The sequence below is a fragment of the Cucurbita pepo genome, chromosome LG16 (genome assembly GCF_002806865.2).
Source record: "Cucurbita pepo subsp. pepo cultivar mu-cu-16 chromosome LG16, ASM280686v2, whole genome shotgun sequence".
Taxonomy (NCBI): Eukaryota; Viridiplantae; Streptophyta; class Magnoliopsida; order Cucurbitales; family Cucurbitaceae; genus Cucurbita; species Cucurbita pepo.
This window is the reverse complement of record NC_036653.1, coordinates 7,318,435-7,335,198: the sequence shown is the minus strand read 5'-3', so window position 1 is coordinate 7,335,198 and position 16,764 is coordinate 7,318,435. Positions and strand designations below refer to the sequence as shown.

The 16,764-nt window shown below is 37.0% G+C and overlaps 3 protein-coding genes across 3 annotated transcripts; all 3 read right to left on the bottom strand.

Annotated features, from left to right (window-relative positions):
- Positions 1–2,126: 2,126 nt before the first annotated feature.
- On the bottom strand, positions 2,127–3,698 carry LOC111777069 (transcription factor JUNGBRUNNEN 1-like). Its single transcript, XM_023656508.1, has 3 exons — positions 3,506–3,698; positions 3,135–3,427; positions 2,127–2,546 (listed from the first exon to the last, which is right to left on the bottom strand). Exons 1-3 carry the CDS (start codon positions 3,696–3,698, stop codon positions 2,127–2,129), a joined length of 906 nt encoding a protein of 301 aa, XP_023512276.1.
- Positions 3,699–7,328: 3,630 nt separating this feature from the next.
- On the bottom strand, positions 7,329–9,535 carry LOC111777068 (transcription factor JUNGBRUNNEN 1-like). The gene is made up of 3 exons (XM_023656507.1): positions 9,358–9,535; positions 7,818–8,134; positions 7,329–7,739 (listed from the first exon to the last, which is right to left on the bottom strand). The coding sequence occupies exons 1-3, from the start codon at positions 9,533–9,535 to the stop codon at positions 7,329–7,331; spliced, it is 906 nt and encodes a 301-aa protein (XP_023512275.1).
- A 3,392-nt stretch (positions 9,536–12,927) lies between these two features.
- On the bottom strand, positions 12,928–14,564 carry LOC111776779 (zinc finger protein CONSTANS-LIKE 1-like). Its single transcript, XM_023656139.1, has 4 exons — positions 13,807–14,564; positions 13,587–13,730; positions 13,175–13,309; positions 12,928–13,070 (listed from the first exon to the last, which is right to left on the bottom strand). The coding sequence occupies exons 1-4, from the start codon at positions 14,200–14,202 to the stop codon at positions 12,984–12,986; spliced, it is 762 nt and encodes a 253-aa protein (XP_023511907.1). The 5' UTR covers positions 14,203–14,564; the 3' UTR covers positions 12,928–12,983.
- Positions 14,565–16,764: the final 2,200 nt, after the last annotated feature.

Below are 16,764 nucleotides of genomic sequence, written 5' to 3'. Positions count from 1 at the left end.
TATATTTGGTTGATAATGAAAGGTTTATTTCCATATTTTTCAAATAAGTGATAATAATTAATTAATTAATTAATAAGTGACATAAAGAAATTTGATGTTGCCAAGTCAAGAATATCAAACATATTGACGTGACCACGTTTAAAGTTGGTTTGAATTTATTATAAAAATTAAATCTACAATTAATATTTTGAGTGGCATTATAAGTTTTGACCATCTTATCAAACTCATAAAGTCTCCAAAATGTCACATTTTTTTTTTTATAATTTCATTATTAATTGACAGGACACTTTTAAATAAAGCTTCCTAATTTAAGTGTAATAGAATTTGAATATATATATATATATATATATATATATATATATAATCATCGACGCTTTAGAAGAATACCGCTAGCATATCTTAAAATTTTAATAGTATTTAAAAAATATCTTTAAAATTTTAAAATTTTCATCAACACCCTTTAATTTTTTTTGAAAAAGTTTAAAAATATTTTTACGTTAAAAAAGTATTAACATCTTTTATTTTTTACTAAAAAATATTTTAAAATTTTATACCGACGAAAACTATCTATTAACAACTTATAAATTATTTATAAAAATTTTATTATTATTTTGGAGAGTTAATGAGTATTTTTAAATATTAATAAAAAAATTAAAGTTTAAAAATAATATTAATAAAAAAAATAAAAATTAAAGTTTAAAAATATTTTTAAAACATATCGTGCAAGAATTAATCAATACTTTAAATATTTAAAATATTTATTAGAGTTGGACTAAATTAAAATTAAGAGAATTAATTAAAAGGATTTTAATGAAACATTTAAAAGGATTAGGAATTAAAAAAAAAAAACACACATTTATATGTTTGCTTTTGTTTTTCTTTTTATATTTAAATATTTATTAGACTTTGGATAAATTGAAATTAAAATTAAGATGATTTTAATGGAAACGTTTAAAAGGATTAGGGNTTTTTGTTTTTTTTTTTTTTTTTTTTTTTTTTGAAAGATGAGATATTATATACACGTCTCTGATCGTTAATATTTAAATAAGACTAAGATATAATCGAAAGTGGACGGGGTTGTGGTCAAATTATATAAAAACAAAAAGAAACCTATGACAAAGGGCATTGGAAAGTCAACCTGTTCTATCAAAATCCAGATTTGCCTCTGGTCAAAATTTCCTTGGTCAAAATTTCATCGAGAAGGGCGTCGTGTAGGCTTCCAAACCCTGTTGTGGGCTTGGAAATCGTTGATATTGTTAATTGATGTACTCCGAAAGCTCTACCATCTTTCCCGATTTGCCACTGTTAGTATATAAGGAGCTTTAGCCTAGAATAGAAGAAAGTCCTACTGCAGAAGTCGAGGGAGCGGATAGCTCTTTTTTTAGTCTTTAGTTAGGACTGCCATTGAAGATGGGTTAATTCAAACCCTAATAGTTGACCATATTCAATAGTCAAAAATCAAGCTAAAAACTCTCGAAATTCTTCTGAGTTGTGTCGGGGTATTTTTTAGACCTAATCTAATTGTTTCCGCTATAATTTTTTTTTTAACCTAAACTAATGAATTTGATTAATGATAATAGATCATATGGATAATGACCTAAGTCATATAATATAGATTTAAAATATTATATGGTAATTGGCCGGCAGGGTTTTGGGCTAACATTGTTCTTCTAATCAAACCAAAATCAGCCACATTATGTCGGGAAGTTGTCTAAATTTACCAAACATACTCCAATAAACTAAGGTTTTATATAATTCAGGTACAACAATGTTTATGTCTTTGGGATGTTCTAAATTAGTCTTTCGTAAATGCAATAACGAATGTTTCGTTTTTCTCTCTAATCAACGTGAGATCTCACAATCTACTCTTTTAAGAGCCCACCGTTCTCAGTGGCACACGGCCGGTGTCTAGCTATGATACTATACGTAACAACTCAAGCCTACCAACCAGTCTCACGATTTAGGGGTACCCAGTGTCCTCGTTGGCACACAGGCTAATGTCTGGATATGTAACGGTCCAAACTCACGATTAGCCTCACGGTTTTTAAAACACGTATGTTAAAGAGAGATATCTATATTGTTATAAAAAATGCTTCATTCTACTCGAACAATAATCCATCGTGTTATTAAAACGAAGGGTTATTAAAAAAAGGATCAAAAGGGAAGTCCACGATGGATCTAAGTTCATCCCAGTCATCCTCATCGAACCCCGATGAAGCTGGAGACTGGTTTACAGACAAAGGAGGCGACACAGATATCACTTCAGCTGCTTCACTGTTCTTCTTCTTCATCATCATCATCGTCAGCTCCTCCCATTGTTTTCTTTCATCACAAACCAAGAATGGCTTCTTCTCTTCAAACCCATTAAACGGGTTCGAGCTAAAACTTATGTAAGTTTCTCTTCCATCTCCATCATCATAAGCTTGATGATCCACTGTTTTGGTGCTCTTCCTTTCCCGGTTGCTCGCCGGAATTTCTTTCCAATTTGGTGTGTATCTCCTACACACGATATTCCGTTTGAATATCCGACATAACGTCCAAATCTCCTGTAACGTTAAAACATAAAGAATCAGATTCACGAGAATCATTAGGAGAGAAGTCCCACATCGACTAATTAAGGGATTGATCATAGTTTATAAGTAAAGAATACATCTCCATTAAGCAAAACCACGAGAGCTTATACTCAAAGTGGAGAATTTCATGTCATTGTGGGGTTTGTAGTTCCTAACATAGTATCATAATCATGTCAAAAGAATCCTCAAATGTCGAATAAAGAAGTTGTGAATCTTGAATGTGTAGTCAAAAGTGACTAAAGTGTCGAGTTTTCATTTGAAGGACTTTGTTCGAGGGTTCAAAAAAGGAGTTGAGCCTCGATTAAGGGGAGGTTGTTCGAGGGTTCCATAGGCCTCAGGGGAGGCTCTATAGTGTAGTTTGAGGAGAGGATTGTTAAGGATCGTTATGAGAGGAGTCCCACGTCGGTTAATTAAGGAGTTGTTGTTGATTATGAGTTTATAAGTAAAGAATACATCTGTATTAGTACGAGCCGTTTTGGAGAAATCCAAAGCAAACCCACGAGAGCATATTACTCAAAGTGGACAATATCATATCATTATAGAGAGTCGTGGATTTTTTACCGCCGCGTCGGAATCGTGGGATTTGGAAGACGTATTTGGAGGGAGGCGAAACTCATGCATCATCCATTCAGTTTTAAGCCCTCTCCCAGCGCTTCCCTTGTAGAAAACAAGGGTTTTCTTCAAGCCAATGCAGCGGTTAGGTTCCCCACCTTGTGAATAAATTGGCTTATCAATACCAGTGGCCTTCCAAAACCCCGCCCCCGTTACCCTATTGGGTCTAACACTGTTCTTGTACTTCCTTCCTCTTTTCACAAACACATAGCACTCTTTCTCCCCCGCCGCCCCACTTCCATCTACAAAACAAACCCTTATAAATCACCTCAACTCTCTTAGTATATCATAACATAAACCACTGAATTTAGGCAACTTACAAGGAAGATCCCAAGGGTTGTGTCGATAGATATCGATTTGTTTGATGAGTTCGAGGGCAATGGACTTCTTCTCGACCTTCCGACGGAGGTAATAATCGACGAGCTCTTCGTCGGTGGGGTGGAAGCGAAACCCGGGAAGCGGGAATTGGTAATCGTCGGTGTCGAAGTCGAGAGGAGTAGGTAGTGTAGCCATGATGAAAGGAAGAAGAGATATGAATTTGGGAAGAAGAAGAAGATGGAGTGTTGGATTTATAAGAACATGGGGAAGGTCAAGTCTTTGGCATTGACTGAGAGCGAGGCAGGGATGATGGAAGACTTGTTCTTTAAAGCTTACCATTTCAGACCCTTTTTTTTATACAAAAACAAACAACATAGGGCCGCATCAAACGCCATAAATTTGTCACTATTTCTATTGTATGCATTTGCATACTCTTCCTCTAACCATATCTTTTGTTTTGTACCGATATTGTCCACTTTAACCTGTTACGTATCTCTGTCAGTCTTACCGTCTTAAAACATGTCTTTTTATAACGAATGTTTTGTTCTCTTCTCTAACTGACGTGGGATCTCGGGAGATTCAAAGATTTGGGCTTCCAACTGTCAATAATCATTGAGTTATGTTCAATTCGTAACAAAGAAACAATGATGTATGATCTCTTTCTTATTCGTGGAACATAATGGAATAAAAATCAATGTGTGGGTCTAAATTAATTTAATAGAATTAAGTCTATTCTAATAAAAAAAAACAAATCTTTATTATAAATATCAATAATCAAGAAAGTATTTTTATTTATTTAGGATTTTATGAGGTCGAAAATTAGAGATAAAGAATATTAGTTCGGTGACGATGATTTTTTTCATATATTGAAATTGAGACACCCAATTGGATTAAAAAAAGTCAAAACTAATAATGAAAATGTGACTTTTTATATATATTTTTTAACTCATTCATCGAAAATGAATATAAAAGAAATTAACACTTGATAAATGTGAAACGTGGCGAGTATTCATAGATTCCAGGTATAAATTTTTTACAATATTTGTTCAAGTCCACTACTAGTATATATTGTCTGCTTTGATCCATTATGTATGATCGCCAGTCTTATAATTTTAAAACGAAATTTTTACATCCTTATAAAAAATGTCGTGATCAGTGTAAAAGTAATTAAAAAAAAATTATATTTTTCTTTAAATATAATCCTACCCATGGGTTAAAATTGAGGCATAATTTGAGCATATATTTTTTTTTTTTATAGATATTATTGAATATAAATNAAAAAAAAAAAAAAAATAAAAAAAAAAAAAAAAAAAAGGTTTGAAATTTCAAATCTCCTGACTTTGTAAACAATAATTTTGTCAGTCTGTTAGTGCCACTTGTTTTTTTTATATGAAATCATTAATTTTTCCAAAAAAAAAAAAAAAAGAAAAAAAAAATGATTTGTCAGCACAAGCTGCTATTTTTGACTTTGAAAAAAAAAGATAATACTTATTCTTAATTTCTAGATTTCTTTTGGGGTAATATTTGTTGTTTTAAACATACCTTAATTATTTAATCATTTCAATTATAACAAAATTATAGCATTCGCTAATTACGGGTTATTTACATTAACCAAACTGGGATTAGTTTATAATATCCTTAATATAATTCAAAATCATCACTCACTGTTGAATTTTCATTTAATAATAATTAATGTTTCTTAAACTTACCATAAGAGTTAATAATAACTTAATTATATTAAGTTTTTTTTTTTTAAAATATATATATATATAAGAGATCTCATATTGGTTGGAGAGGAGAGCGAAACATTCCTTACAGTGGTGTGAAAACCTCCTCCTACAGTATCGTCACCACAGTAGAGTTTAACACCAAGTTCGGGATGGATTGTTGTGGTTCCTCTACACCTAGGACACCAGAATATCGAACAATGAACGAAGAAAGGCATGAGATAAAAAGCATATTGGCTAGTGCTTGTGAGACCCCAATTGCCTCTGCCCTCCCATCCCTTAAATAGATCTCAGGAAGAACAACTTTTTTTGATTTTTTGTTGTCAAAGAGTTAAACAATGGTTTTTTTTCGTGTTGTACAAGAGTTGAACAATGAAATAGATGGCGAGTGCCTAATCGAATTGATCGGGTGGAACAAGGTTCAAGTCTACCGGTCTGTTAAGATGCCTCAACTGCATACATGCACTTCCACTTGACACCTATCATGATGAGACACGTTTTAAAACCATAAGACTGACGACAATACGTAACAGAGAAAAACGGACAATATCTACTAGAATCTTACAAATGGTATTAGAGCTAGATACTAGGCGGTGCACCAGCGTGAGACCACACATCAGTTGAAGAGAGGAACAAAATATTCTATAGTGAAGGAGAAAGCAAAAACAGTTGAAGGAGAAAAAAGCGATAGAATCCAATAGGTGGAGGACAAAAACATGAAAAGAAAGTCAAAGTCATTTGGTCGTAAAAAAAGTCAAAGAAGAAATATTTGAAATAAAAATAAAAAATAAAAAAATAAAAAGGAGGCCGGCTTGGTTTTAACCTCTTCTTTTTCCTCCATTTATGAAAGTTTGTAAGATTCTTTGCCGGCTTCATTATTATTACAGAGAATATGAAACCCTACATCCATCCTTTTCATTATTAATCTCTTTAATTATTCTTTCTTTTCACCTAAACATATAAAATAAAATAGCTTGAATTATATATTTATTATGCTAATCACCTTAATCCCAACCTAAATTATATATTTATGACCTTTTCTTCATTTCTTAGTCTTTGCTCAATTAAAATAATCTTTATTCTTCGATGTTGACAATTACCTACGTGTTTAAAGTATATAGTGAAGTGTTCTTAGCTTCGACTAATACAACATGGTTAATCAACTTTTCTTAATAGATTCAGCATTAGTTGGTTGCTTTTGCCGTAGATTCTAATCTTGATGTTGATTTGATGCAATTCGTTAGTGATTATTGCTGCATCGAGAGCTTTCAAAAGAGGCAAGCATGTGTATCTTTTGAAAGCATGTATATCTCGATATTAGCTGATTGTAGCATTACCTTCTGGATCAATGGGTCCTTCAGTAAACATCGTACATGTAAAAGACATGTTATAGCCGAAGCCCAACGCTAGTAGATATTGTCTGCTTTGACTCGTTATGGTATAAGAGTTAGACATTGGGTGGTGTGCCAATGAGAAAGCTGAGCCTCAGAGGGTGGATTATGAGATGGTATATTGGTTGAACAGGGGAATGAAGCATTCCTTAACAACTGTGGAAAACTCTTCCTAAAAGACATGTTTTAAAACCGTGAGGCTAATGACGATTCGTAATGGGCTAAAGCGGACAATATCTACTAGTAGTGGCATTAGGCTGTTACTAATGATATCAGAGCTAAACACCGGGCGGTGTGCCAACGAGGACACTGGCCTCTTTGTGGATTGTTAGATCCCACATCGGATGGAGAGGGGAGCGAAACATTCCTTATAAGGGTGTAAAACATTCATTAGGCTGTTACTAATGGTATCGGAGCTAGACACTAGGCGGTGTGCCAACGAGAACACTGGCCTCCTTGCGGATTGTCAGATCCCACATCGAATGGAGAGAGGAGCGAAACATTCCTTATAAGGGTGTAAAAACCTCTCCTTAATATATGCATTTTAAAACTATGAGGTTGAAGACGATACATAATGGGACAAAGCGGATAATATCTACTAGCGGTAGACTTGGGTCGTTACAAAATCATGATTTCAACCTCTAAAACAAAAAACTAATCAAGGAATGGTTTATTTACATATAACATCACATGATCAAAGATGAATATCATTGATTAAGTAATTGATTGTATCCAAACAGATGATCAGTAGCATCCCCATCAAAATTAGAGAAGCTCGATGGCGGCGATTGGATTATAGAAGAACAAGGATCTCGTTCTCGTTCTCGTTCTCGTTCTCGTTCTCGTTCTCGTTCTCGTTCTTCAGAGATGGAGCTAAAATTCATCATCAATGGATGATCAGTAATTAAAGGCTTCTTCTCCTCAAAATTAATGAAGGAAGAGCCGAAACTAATGTAATTGCTATCTCCATCATAGCACTGATCTTGACTATAAAATGAATTATCATTTGAATTCATATTGATTGAACCATCATTCCCAGCTGCAATCTTCCTACAATTTGGTGCATATTTCGTACTCGAAACGCTTCGCTGAAATATTCGACACAACGTCCAAATTTCCTGCGATGATAAGAACGACGATGAGAAAACAAGAACAATTTTCGAAGATTAAAAACAAAAGAAAGAAGAACTTATTACAGCTTCTTGAAGATTGTTTCTGATTCTTGCAAAGATGGAAGGAGGAGTATTAAGAGTGTGGGAAGGGAGGCGGAATTCATGCATCATCCACTCAGTTTTGGTGCCTCTGCCTGCGTTTCCTTTGTAATAGACAAGGGTTTTCTTGAGGCCAATGCAGCGATTTCCTTGTCCTCCATGAGAGCAAATCACCTTGTCAATTCCAGTTGCTTTCCAAAACCCTGAACCTGTAACCCTATTTGGTCTTATGCTGTTCTTGTATTTTCTTGCTCTTTTGCAAAAGAAGTACCACTCCTTGTCTCCCAAATTGTTGCCACTATCTGCATGATTTCAGCTTATTAAGTGTTGTTGTTGTGTAGAAAGAGCTCAAGAAATATGAACAACACAACTTAATGTTTCTTAATGTCTCCAAAAACATTACAAAAAACAACCCATAACCTTAACCCTTTCAAACTTGTGAGATCTTAACGTCGGTTAGGGAGGAGAACGAAGCATTTTTTATAAGGGTGTGGAAACCTCTCCCTAATAGACGCGTCGGTTGGGAGGAGAATGAAGCATTGTTTATAAGGGTGTGGAAACCTCTCCTTAGCAGACGCATCGGTTAGAGAGGAGAAGGAAGCATTCTTTATAATGGTGTGGAAAACTCTCCCTAGTAGACGCGTCGGTTGGGGAGGAAAGCGAAGCATTCTTTGTAAGGGTGTGGAAACCTCTCTCTAGCAGACGCGTCGATCAAGGGGGAAATGAAGCATTATTTATAAGGGTGTGAAAACTTCTCTCTAGCAGACGCGTCAATTGGGGGGAAACGAAACACTCTTTATAAAGGTGCTCTCTAGCAGACGCGTTGGTTGGGGGGAAATGAAATATTTTTTATAAACGTGTGAAAACCTTTCCCTACCATACACGTCGGTTGGGGGGAACAAACCATTTTTTTAAGGGTGTGAAAACCTCTCTCTAGCAGACACGTCGATTGGGGTGGGGAACGAAACATTCTTTATAAGGGTGTGGAAATCTCTCCCTAGCATACGCGTCGTTTGGGGGTAAACAAAGTATTGTTTATAAGGGTGTGAAACCTCTCCCTAGCAGACACGACAGTTGTGGGGGGAACAAAGCATTCTTTATAAGGATGGGGAATGAAACATTCTTTATAAGGGTGTGGAAACTTCTCCCTAGCATATGCGTCGGTTGGGGGTAAACGAAGTATTGTTTATAAGGGTGTGAAAACTCTCCCTAGCAGACACGTCGGTTGTGGGGGGACGAAACATGCTATGTAAAGGTGTGGAAAACTTTGAGACGAGTTTTAACAACCTTGAGCTAAAAGAGGACAATATCTACTAGCGGTGGACTTGGGGCGCTACAAAACTCAAAACCCGAAAGCAAAATTTCATCTTTTTATGAAACGAGAACAAAAAAAAGAAAGATTGAAAGAATGAACTCTCTTAAATCATACACCTTTGAGAATATGAAATCTTCAAACAAAACCCATATACATATTGTTCATAAAATTAGAAACCAAAGAAATGAATGTGAAAGTGAGAAATCATACTAGGAAGATCCCAAGGGCTATGCTTATAGATATCAGTGGACTTGATGAGCTCAGTGCCGATGGCCTTCTTATCCACCTTTCGCCGGAGATAAAAACCGACGAGTTCTTCATCGGTAGGGTGGAATCGGAACCCTGGAAGTGGGAACTGACAGTCATCAATCTCACCCTCTGTAAACATTCTGAAACCGAAGGGAGGAGGCGATCACACAAATCAAAGTAAAGAGGTTTCAATTTATAGGGTTCTTAAAAAGTTGTGGTCTTTTTCATTTGACTGCACAAATCTATGGTATAAGGAGCAGTTGCCAATCATGAACTAATGGAATAGATTAATGTTGATTAATACCAAAGTAGCGCTGTCATTAACTCCCTAATCACATGTTAAGAAAGCATCATAATAAGGGAGGAGACAGTGGAGCACTAAATGTGGTGCTCTCTAGCTAAGCAATGTTGGATATTCTATTAACAATAATTGATGTGTTTAAGGTTTTGAAAACTAAATTAGTTGTTATTTTTAATTGTAAGACAAGATGAGGAAATTTAGTGCCTTCTAGTTTTTTTTTAATATACATATAATAATTAGGATGTAATACAAAATTGTTATGGGAAATTACTATTGTGTCCTTCCCTTTCTTGATCAACTCAAAAAAGAGAGGGTAATTACGATGAGATCCCACCTCGGTTGGAGAGTGGAACTAAACATTCTTTGTAAGGGTGTGGAAACCTCTTCCTAGCATACGCGTTTTAGAAATCTTGAGGGGAAGCCTCGAAAGGGAAAGCCGAAAGAGGACAATATCTCCTAGGTGGGTTTGGGTTGTTACAAATGGTATCAAAGCTAGACACTAAACTGTGTACCAGTGAAGACGCTGAGCCCTGAAGGGGGTGGACACTGGGCAGTGCGGTGACACGTAACGAGCCAAAACAGACAATATCTGTTAATGGTGGGTTTAGACTGTTATAAATGGTATCAGAGCCAAACACTGAGCGGTATGACAGTGAGGACGCTGAGTCCTAAAGGGGGTGGAGACTAGGTAGTGTGCCAGTGAGAATGTTGAGCCCTGAAGGGGGTGAATACTGGAGGACGGTAGGTCCTGTAGGGGGGTGGACACCGAGCAGTATGCCAGCGAGACTGACGGCGACACGTAATGGACCAAAGCGGATAATATCTGTTAGCGGTGGGCTTAGACTATTATAAATGGTAACATAGCCAGACACCGAGCAAGATGCCAGCAAGGAAGCTGGCTCTCAAAGGAGGCGGATTGTGAGATCCCACATCGGTTGAAGAGATTAATAGAGCTACATTGATTAGCATCCATGATTGTGAATGAAAGATATTGCAGCGAAATCTAAGTCCATTAGTAGCTTCAAACTACAACATGATTCAATGGAAACAACCTTAAACCCTAAAAAAAGGGTGTACGAGGATGAATGAAACACATAGATATTATAAGAATTTTGAGTTATGATAGAGGCGGCTGATTAAGTTAAGGATCCATCTTCTAGAAAGAAGAAACAAGAGTGAAAGTTCCAAGGATTTGAATGCCAAATCTATCTCTCAAGGAACAAAGGAGTTATCCTTATATTTTTTGTTTAAGCATACGTTGTTGGGGCACCAAACATGATTGATTCCCCACTTGTTGGTTGTCTTTATCCCCTTTTGTTGCTTAAAATAAAGGGTTTCCTCTGTCAAGAGAACATTATTGAAGGATATAATAGTGAGAAAGAACTCATATTTTAGCAATAGTTTTTGGAGGATGACAAAGGGTGGCGGCTAATGAATCCAGAATGTGAGTTGACGATCCAAAATGGGCAGCTGCCCCTTTGCATTCATTGAATCCAAACTATAGAAGTATTAATCAAATACACACAGGGAAAGAGCTGAAATGATGAACCCGTGGGCTTAGATTCTCCACTTTTCAGATGGGGAACTGTTTGTGATTAGAATAATACAATTGGATGATCCCATAATGACATCAATCTTATGTTATAATGTTATGTTATGTTTTGGAAATATATATATATATATTTTTGTAGCAATGGTTCAAGCACCGCTAATAGATATTGTTTTCTTTCAATTTTTTCTTTCGGGCTTTTCTTCAAAGTTTTTAAAACGTGAGAGGTTTTCACACCCTTGTAAAGAATGTTTCGTTCCTCTCTTCAACCGATGTGGGATCTCACAATCTACCCGCCTTCGAGACCCAACGTCCTTGCTAGTACTCATTTTCGTTCCACTATCCAACCGATATGAGATCTTACAATCTGCAGCGTCCTTCCAAGTCCACCCCCTTCGGGGCGTAGCGTCCTCGCTAATACACTTGCTAGTGTCTGGCTTTGATACATTTTGTGACAGCTCAAACCCACCGCTAGTAGATATTGTCTCTTTGGTCTTTCCCTTGCGGGCCTCCCCTCAATATTTTAAAAACACGTCTTGTACAAAGAGGCTTCCACACCCTTATAAAAAAATGTTCGTTCTCCTCTCCAACTTGACGTGGGATCTCACAATTCACCCCCCCCCCTTCAGGGCCAGCGTTCTCTCTGACACTCGTTTTCGTTCCCTTCTCTAACCGATGTGGGATCTCATTGGTATAGGCAATAACTTTTATTTTCTTTAAGCCTTTTTAGTCATCCTATCCTCATCCTCATAACTCATTTGAATGTAATTTCACTTCATTCACGTGCCCTTTCCTTACTTGAGTGTCTTAGAAAATATTTGAACCTTGACTTTGGCAACTCCTAAATGGGTTTACGAACCCGAACACATCATATCCATTTCAAGCTTCATCGCTCAATATATACGCAAACATTTCAAGCCGAACAAGTACTATACCTTTTCTTCTTTCTTTTGTTCGTGATGTAAAATAATGTACGCATCTTCAACATTAAGATCTATCGATCTACAAAAGAAAAGAATATGAGAATAACATATCTTTTCAACAAGAGGGGAAAAAAAAAGCAAGAGAATCCATGAAAGCCTCTTTGTAAGAACACATCATGATGCCAATAAGTCACCCACAGAATGGGTCACCCACTTCTCAAGCTCTTACTTAGTGCTATCAAACACATCCCAAAGCCCTAATGCCACCCCATAACCTTTAATTTTGAGTGTAGTCTCACGGTTTTAAAACTCAAACATTAGGTAGAAGTTTCTATATCCTTATAAGAAATGTTTCATTCTCCTTTCTAACCGATGTGAGATCTCACAATCTACTCCTTTGAGAGCCAGCGTGCTCGTTGGCACACCATTTGGTGTCTGGCTCTGATACCATTTGTAACCGTTCAAGCCCACCGCTAGCAGTTATTGTCTGCTTTGGCCCTTACGTATCGCCGCCAGCCTCACAGTTTTAAAACGCGTATACTAAGAAGAGGTTTCCACATCCTTAGATGTTTCGTTCCCCTCTCCATCCGATATAGAACCTCGTATTTTGGTCAAACGGGCCCATAACTTCGTGCAAATGGAGACTACAGAAACAGAAGCACATCTCAAAAAGCAAAAAAGCAATGATGTATGAAGAACCACTTGATGAAAAAGAGAGTTTTTTAGAACCCAAAAAAAAAAAAAAAAGTCATTTTTAATAGTTAGTTTAAGGTACAAAGGTCGATCAAATTTTACGTGTAATAATTGTGTCAAATTACACTCCATAATTTGTCACATAAGGTAAATACATCAAACTTGCTGCCAGTTCTTGCAGCCAGCTCTCTTCTTCTTCTTCCTTATTCTGTCCAAAAAACACAACAAAACACAAAAAATGATAAAGGTCTTGTCTTTATAAACAAAAAAAACATAGAATCAAGAAAAATGGATAATTTGTATGGTTTTTACCGTTTGATTGTGAGATGGGGCAGTTAAATGGTTGATTTTGAGAGGGATTTCAGTGTCACAAAGCTCGTTGTTGTTGCGAGCAAATCTTCCTCGTACTCGTGTTCTTCTGTCTGCTAGGGTTTTGCGACATGCATACTGTGAAATAGCATACAAAAACCAAACCATGAGGATTTTAAGAATTATACGTTAGTCATTACAGACCTTTACAATGATATGATATTGTCCACTTTGAATATAAACTCTCGTGGCTTTACTTTAAGCTTTTCCATAATCGCTTATACCAATGGAGACAGTGTTCCTTACTTATAAATTCATGACCAATCCGTTAATTAGCTAATATGAGACTCCTCTCCCAACAATCCCGAACAATATATTTATATAAATTAAGAGAGAAAAGGAGAATTGTTAGAACCTTAATGGTTTTGTTGAAATTTCTCTGGTTTCTTTTTTTCAAATATCTAACAATTCTCTCTTTTCTTTCTTCTTCCGAGTAGCGACTTGCCACCTTAATATTTGTCTCTTCCACGCCATGCATTTCGTAGCTACTTTGAGGTCCCTACGTCACAAAATACTTCAAATATCATACTATAACTTATTAGCTTAAGCTTTTGAATTTCGAGACATATTATTACCCAGATGTTGCGATAGAAGGGCTTCAAATCAGGCACAAAGCCTAAGAGTTCGTCGTCGTAATTGCATGAGCCGGGCACTTGTGGCTGGTTTCCGATCACGCTATGGATGCCATACATACCCTTGTTAAACTCGGGCGATGATGGGAGAGTCAGGTCAGGATACGGCATTGTTAGGAGCGGCGATTGGGTATCGGACTCGAACGACGCCATCCGATCAAAGGCAGGAACAAAAGTTTCTTCCCCACGAGGCAAGTCGATATTATTATTATTGTTGTCGTCGTTGTTGTTTCTAATACCACCGATTCCGGGGTCTCCAGCCGCCATTAATAGGGTCTGAAGGTCGGAAAAGTTGTTGGGATAAAGAAGGTCGGAGTAGAAGTGAGGAAATGAAGCCATGGAGATTAGTTAAAGATGTGAAAGAAGAAAGAGAGAGATTTGTTGGGGTCTAAAAAATTTTGGTTTTTCTTTTAATCCAATACTTTTATGAATGCATCCAACTTTTATAGAGAACAATTGGGTCATCTTTGTAAGTTGATGCAACGAGGGGTAGGGTAGCCCCGTCACCTGACCGTAAATTGTCTGTTACTGCAACTTTCCATATCACACTTAAGCTTACTGCTAGTGGATATTGTCCGCTTTAACCCGTTATATATTATCATCAATCTCACGGTTTTAAAACGCGTATGTTAGGGAGAGGTTTCCACATTCTTTTAAGGAATGTCTCGTTCCCATTTCCAACCGATATGGGATCTCACAACCCAGCCCCTTGGGGGCCAGCATCCTCGCTGGCACACCGCCCGGTGTCTAGCTCTAATACCATTTGTAACAACTCAAGCCCATATTGTCCACTTTAGCCTGTTATGTATCGCCGTCAACCTCACGATTTTAAAACGGGTCTGTTAGGGAGAGGTTTTCACATTGTTATAAGAAATGTTTCATTCTCATCTTCAACCGATGTAGGATCTCACTATAGGAACTCTGTCCTTGTCGGTTGGTTTGAACGGTTGGTTCAAATGAAGGTAAATGATGTGTTATAATAGATAATTAAGAAAGAAAAAAGTATGAAGATGAAAAAGGGAAAGAAGGCAGAAAAGAGAGGGTAATGGGAGGCCTGGTGCGAATAGTATTCTTGCAGTACAGACAGCCTAAGAACTACTAAAACAACCAAAGAATCCAACACATGGGTTTGCCTGAGAGAGCATCCAGACGTCCAAGTACAACAATATATCCCCAAATCTGAAGGCTTCTTCTTGATTACCCATCATTTTATTGCCATTATATGAAATATTCCTTTAATGGTCTGTTCTTATTCTTGTTCTTGTTCTCTTCAACATTTCAAATGCCCTTTACAGGATTGATATGAATGAATTTAGTCTTGGAATTGGGTTTTTAATCCATATATGGGTTCTATACAAATCTGTCCAACTAACTTTGTCTGAAAATTGGGTAACTTTCTAACATTTGGAATAAAATGGTTTTGTTTTTTCATTGTATGAACGGAAGGATGATGTAACAGACCAATCCTACTACCAGCAGATATTGTCCATTTTGATCCGTTACGTATCGTCTTAAAACGCGTCTACTAGGGAGAAGTTTCCACACCCTTTATAAGAAATAATTCGTTCCCCTCTTCCCCTCTCCAACTGATGTGGGATCTCACAATCTACCTTAACGTCTTCGCTGACACACTGTCCGGTGTCTCAGACTTTGATACCCTACTATTAGAGCCCAAAATTATCACAGCCCTCTCCAACCGATGTCTAATCTTACACATACCAAAAACATCTGGTTATCTAAAAAGAAAATGAGTTTTAAAGCAATATATATGTGCGTATGCCGAAAGAGAACGAGCAACTTGAGAATCTCAATCTTATCAAAACAGTGACAGCCATTTTTGCAGATTCTTTTGACCAAAAATCTTATCTTTCCGTCAGCCCTCTGCGTTTGCCTCAAAAGAAGTATTTTGTAAAGCCTAAGAGAGAGTATCGGGTGCTTTCTTCTAATAACCCTTTTCCAATTTCCATCCCATCATTCTACAAATCAATATCTCTTCTTCTTTCTCCTTGTCTGAGTCTCCCTATCTGCTGACTGCCCCTAATGTTTCGGTCCCCTACACACCCCTTGTTGTACCATCAACCCTTCACTTCAATGGGGGAAAGGGGATTTCAGAAAAGGAAAAGGGCATGTACATTTTGGCCTTATTATGCAGTTTCAAAAGCTTTCTATTGTGTTTTGAGATGTGGGCTCTGTTAGTTCCAGTACATATGGGCATGGGTTTTGGGGAATATGGTGTTTGAAACTCAAATGGAGAAGTTGGAGGCAATTATGGGGTTACTTCACCTGCAAACTTTATACTAAACTTGTTGAGGATTGGTGGGAGGGTGTAATGAATACATCTCCATTAGCATGAGACATTTTGGGGGAAGCCCAAAACAAAGAAATGAGAGTTTATGTTTAAAGTGGATAATATCATACCATTGTGGAGAGTCATGATTCCTAACATGGTATTAGAGTAATGTCCTTAACTTAACCATGTCAATAGAATCCTCAAATGTCGAACAAAGGATGTAATTTGTTCGATGACTCCAGAGAAGGAGTCAAGCCTCGATTAAGGGGAGGCTGTTCGTGGGTTCCATGGGCCTCGAAGGTGTGGTCAAAAGTGACTCAAGTGTCGAACAAAGGATGTAATTTGTTCGAGGACTCCAGAGAAGGAGTCAAGCCTCGATTAAGGGGAGGCTGTTCGAGAGCTCCATAGGCCTCAGGAGAGGCTTTATAGTGGACTTTGTTCAATGGGAGGATTGTTAGGAGGATGTAAGGAATACATCTTCATTGGCATGAGGCCTTTTGGAGAAGCCCAAAGCAAAGTTATGAGAGCTCATGCTCAAAGTATACAATATCATACTATTGTGGAGAGTCGTGATTCCTAACTAAACTAAACTAAACTGAAATGAGAAGTAC

Bases quoted from the DNA above. Each gene is read 5' to 3' on its own strand.
- LOC111777069 (XM_023656508.1), bottom strand. From the start codon at position 3,698: ATGGCTACACTACCTACTCCTCTCGACTTCGACACCGACGATTACCAA. The intron at 3,428-3,505 runs GTAAGTTGCCTA...TTTGTTTTGTAG, and splicing joins CAACCCTTGGGATCTTCCTT to ATGGAAGTGGGGCGGCGGGG. The intron at 2,547-3,134 runs GTAAAAAATCCA...TTAACGTTACAG, and splicing joins CCCACGATTCCGACGCGGCG to GAGATTTGGACGTTATGTCG.
- LOC111776779 (XM_023656139.1), bottom strand. From the start codon at position 14,202: ATGGCTTCATTTCCTCACTTCTACTCCGACCTTCTTTATCCCAACAAC. The intron at 13,731-13,806 runs GTAATAATATGT...TTTGTGACGTAG, and splicing joins CCTTCTATCGCAACATCTGG to GGACCTCAAAGTAGCTACGA. The intron at 13,071-13,174 runs GTAAAAACCATA...TTTTTTGGACAG, and splicing joins CCCCATCTCACAATCAAACG to AATAAGGAAGAAGAAGAAGA.
- LOC111777068 (XM_023656507.1), bottom strand. From the start codon at position 9,535: ATGTTTACAGAGGGTGAGATTGATGACTGTCAGTTCCCACTTCCAGGG. The intron at 8,135-9,357 runs GTATGATTTCTC...GAAATCATGCAG, and splicing joins TAGCCCTTGGGATCTTCCTA to ATAGTGGCAACAATTTGGGA. The intron at 7,740-7,817 runs GTAATAAGTTCT...TTATCATCGCAG, and splicing joins GAAACAATCTTCAAGAAGCT to GAAATTTGGACGTTGTGTCG.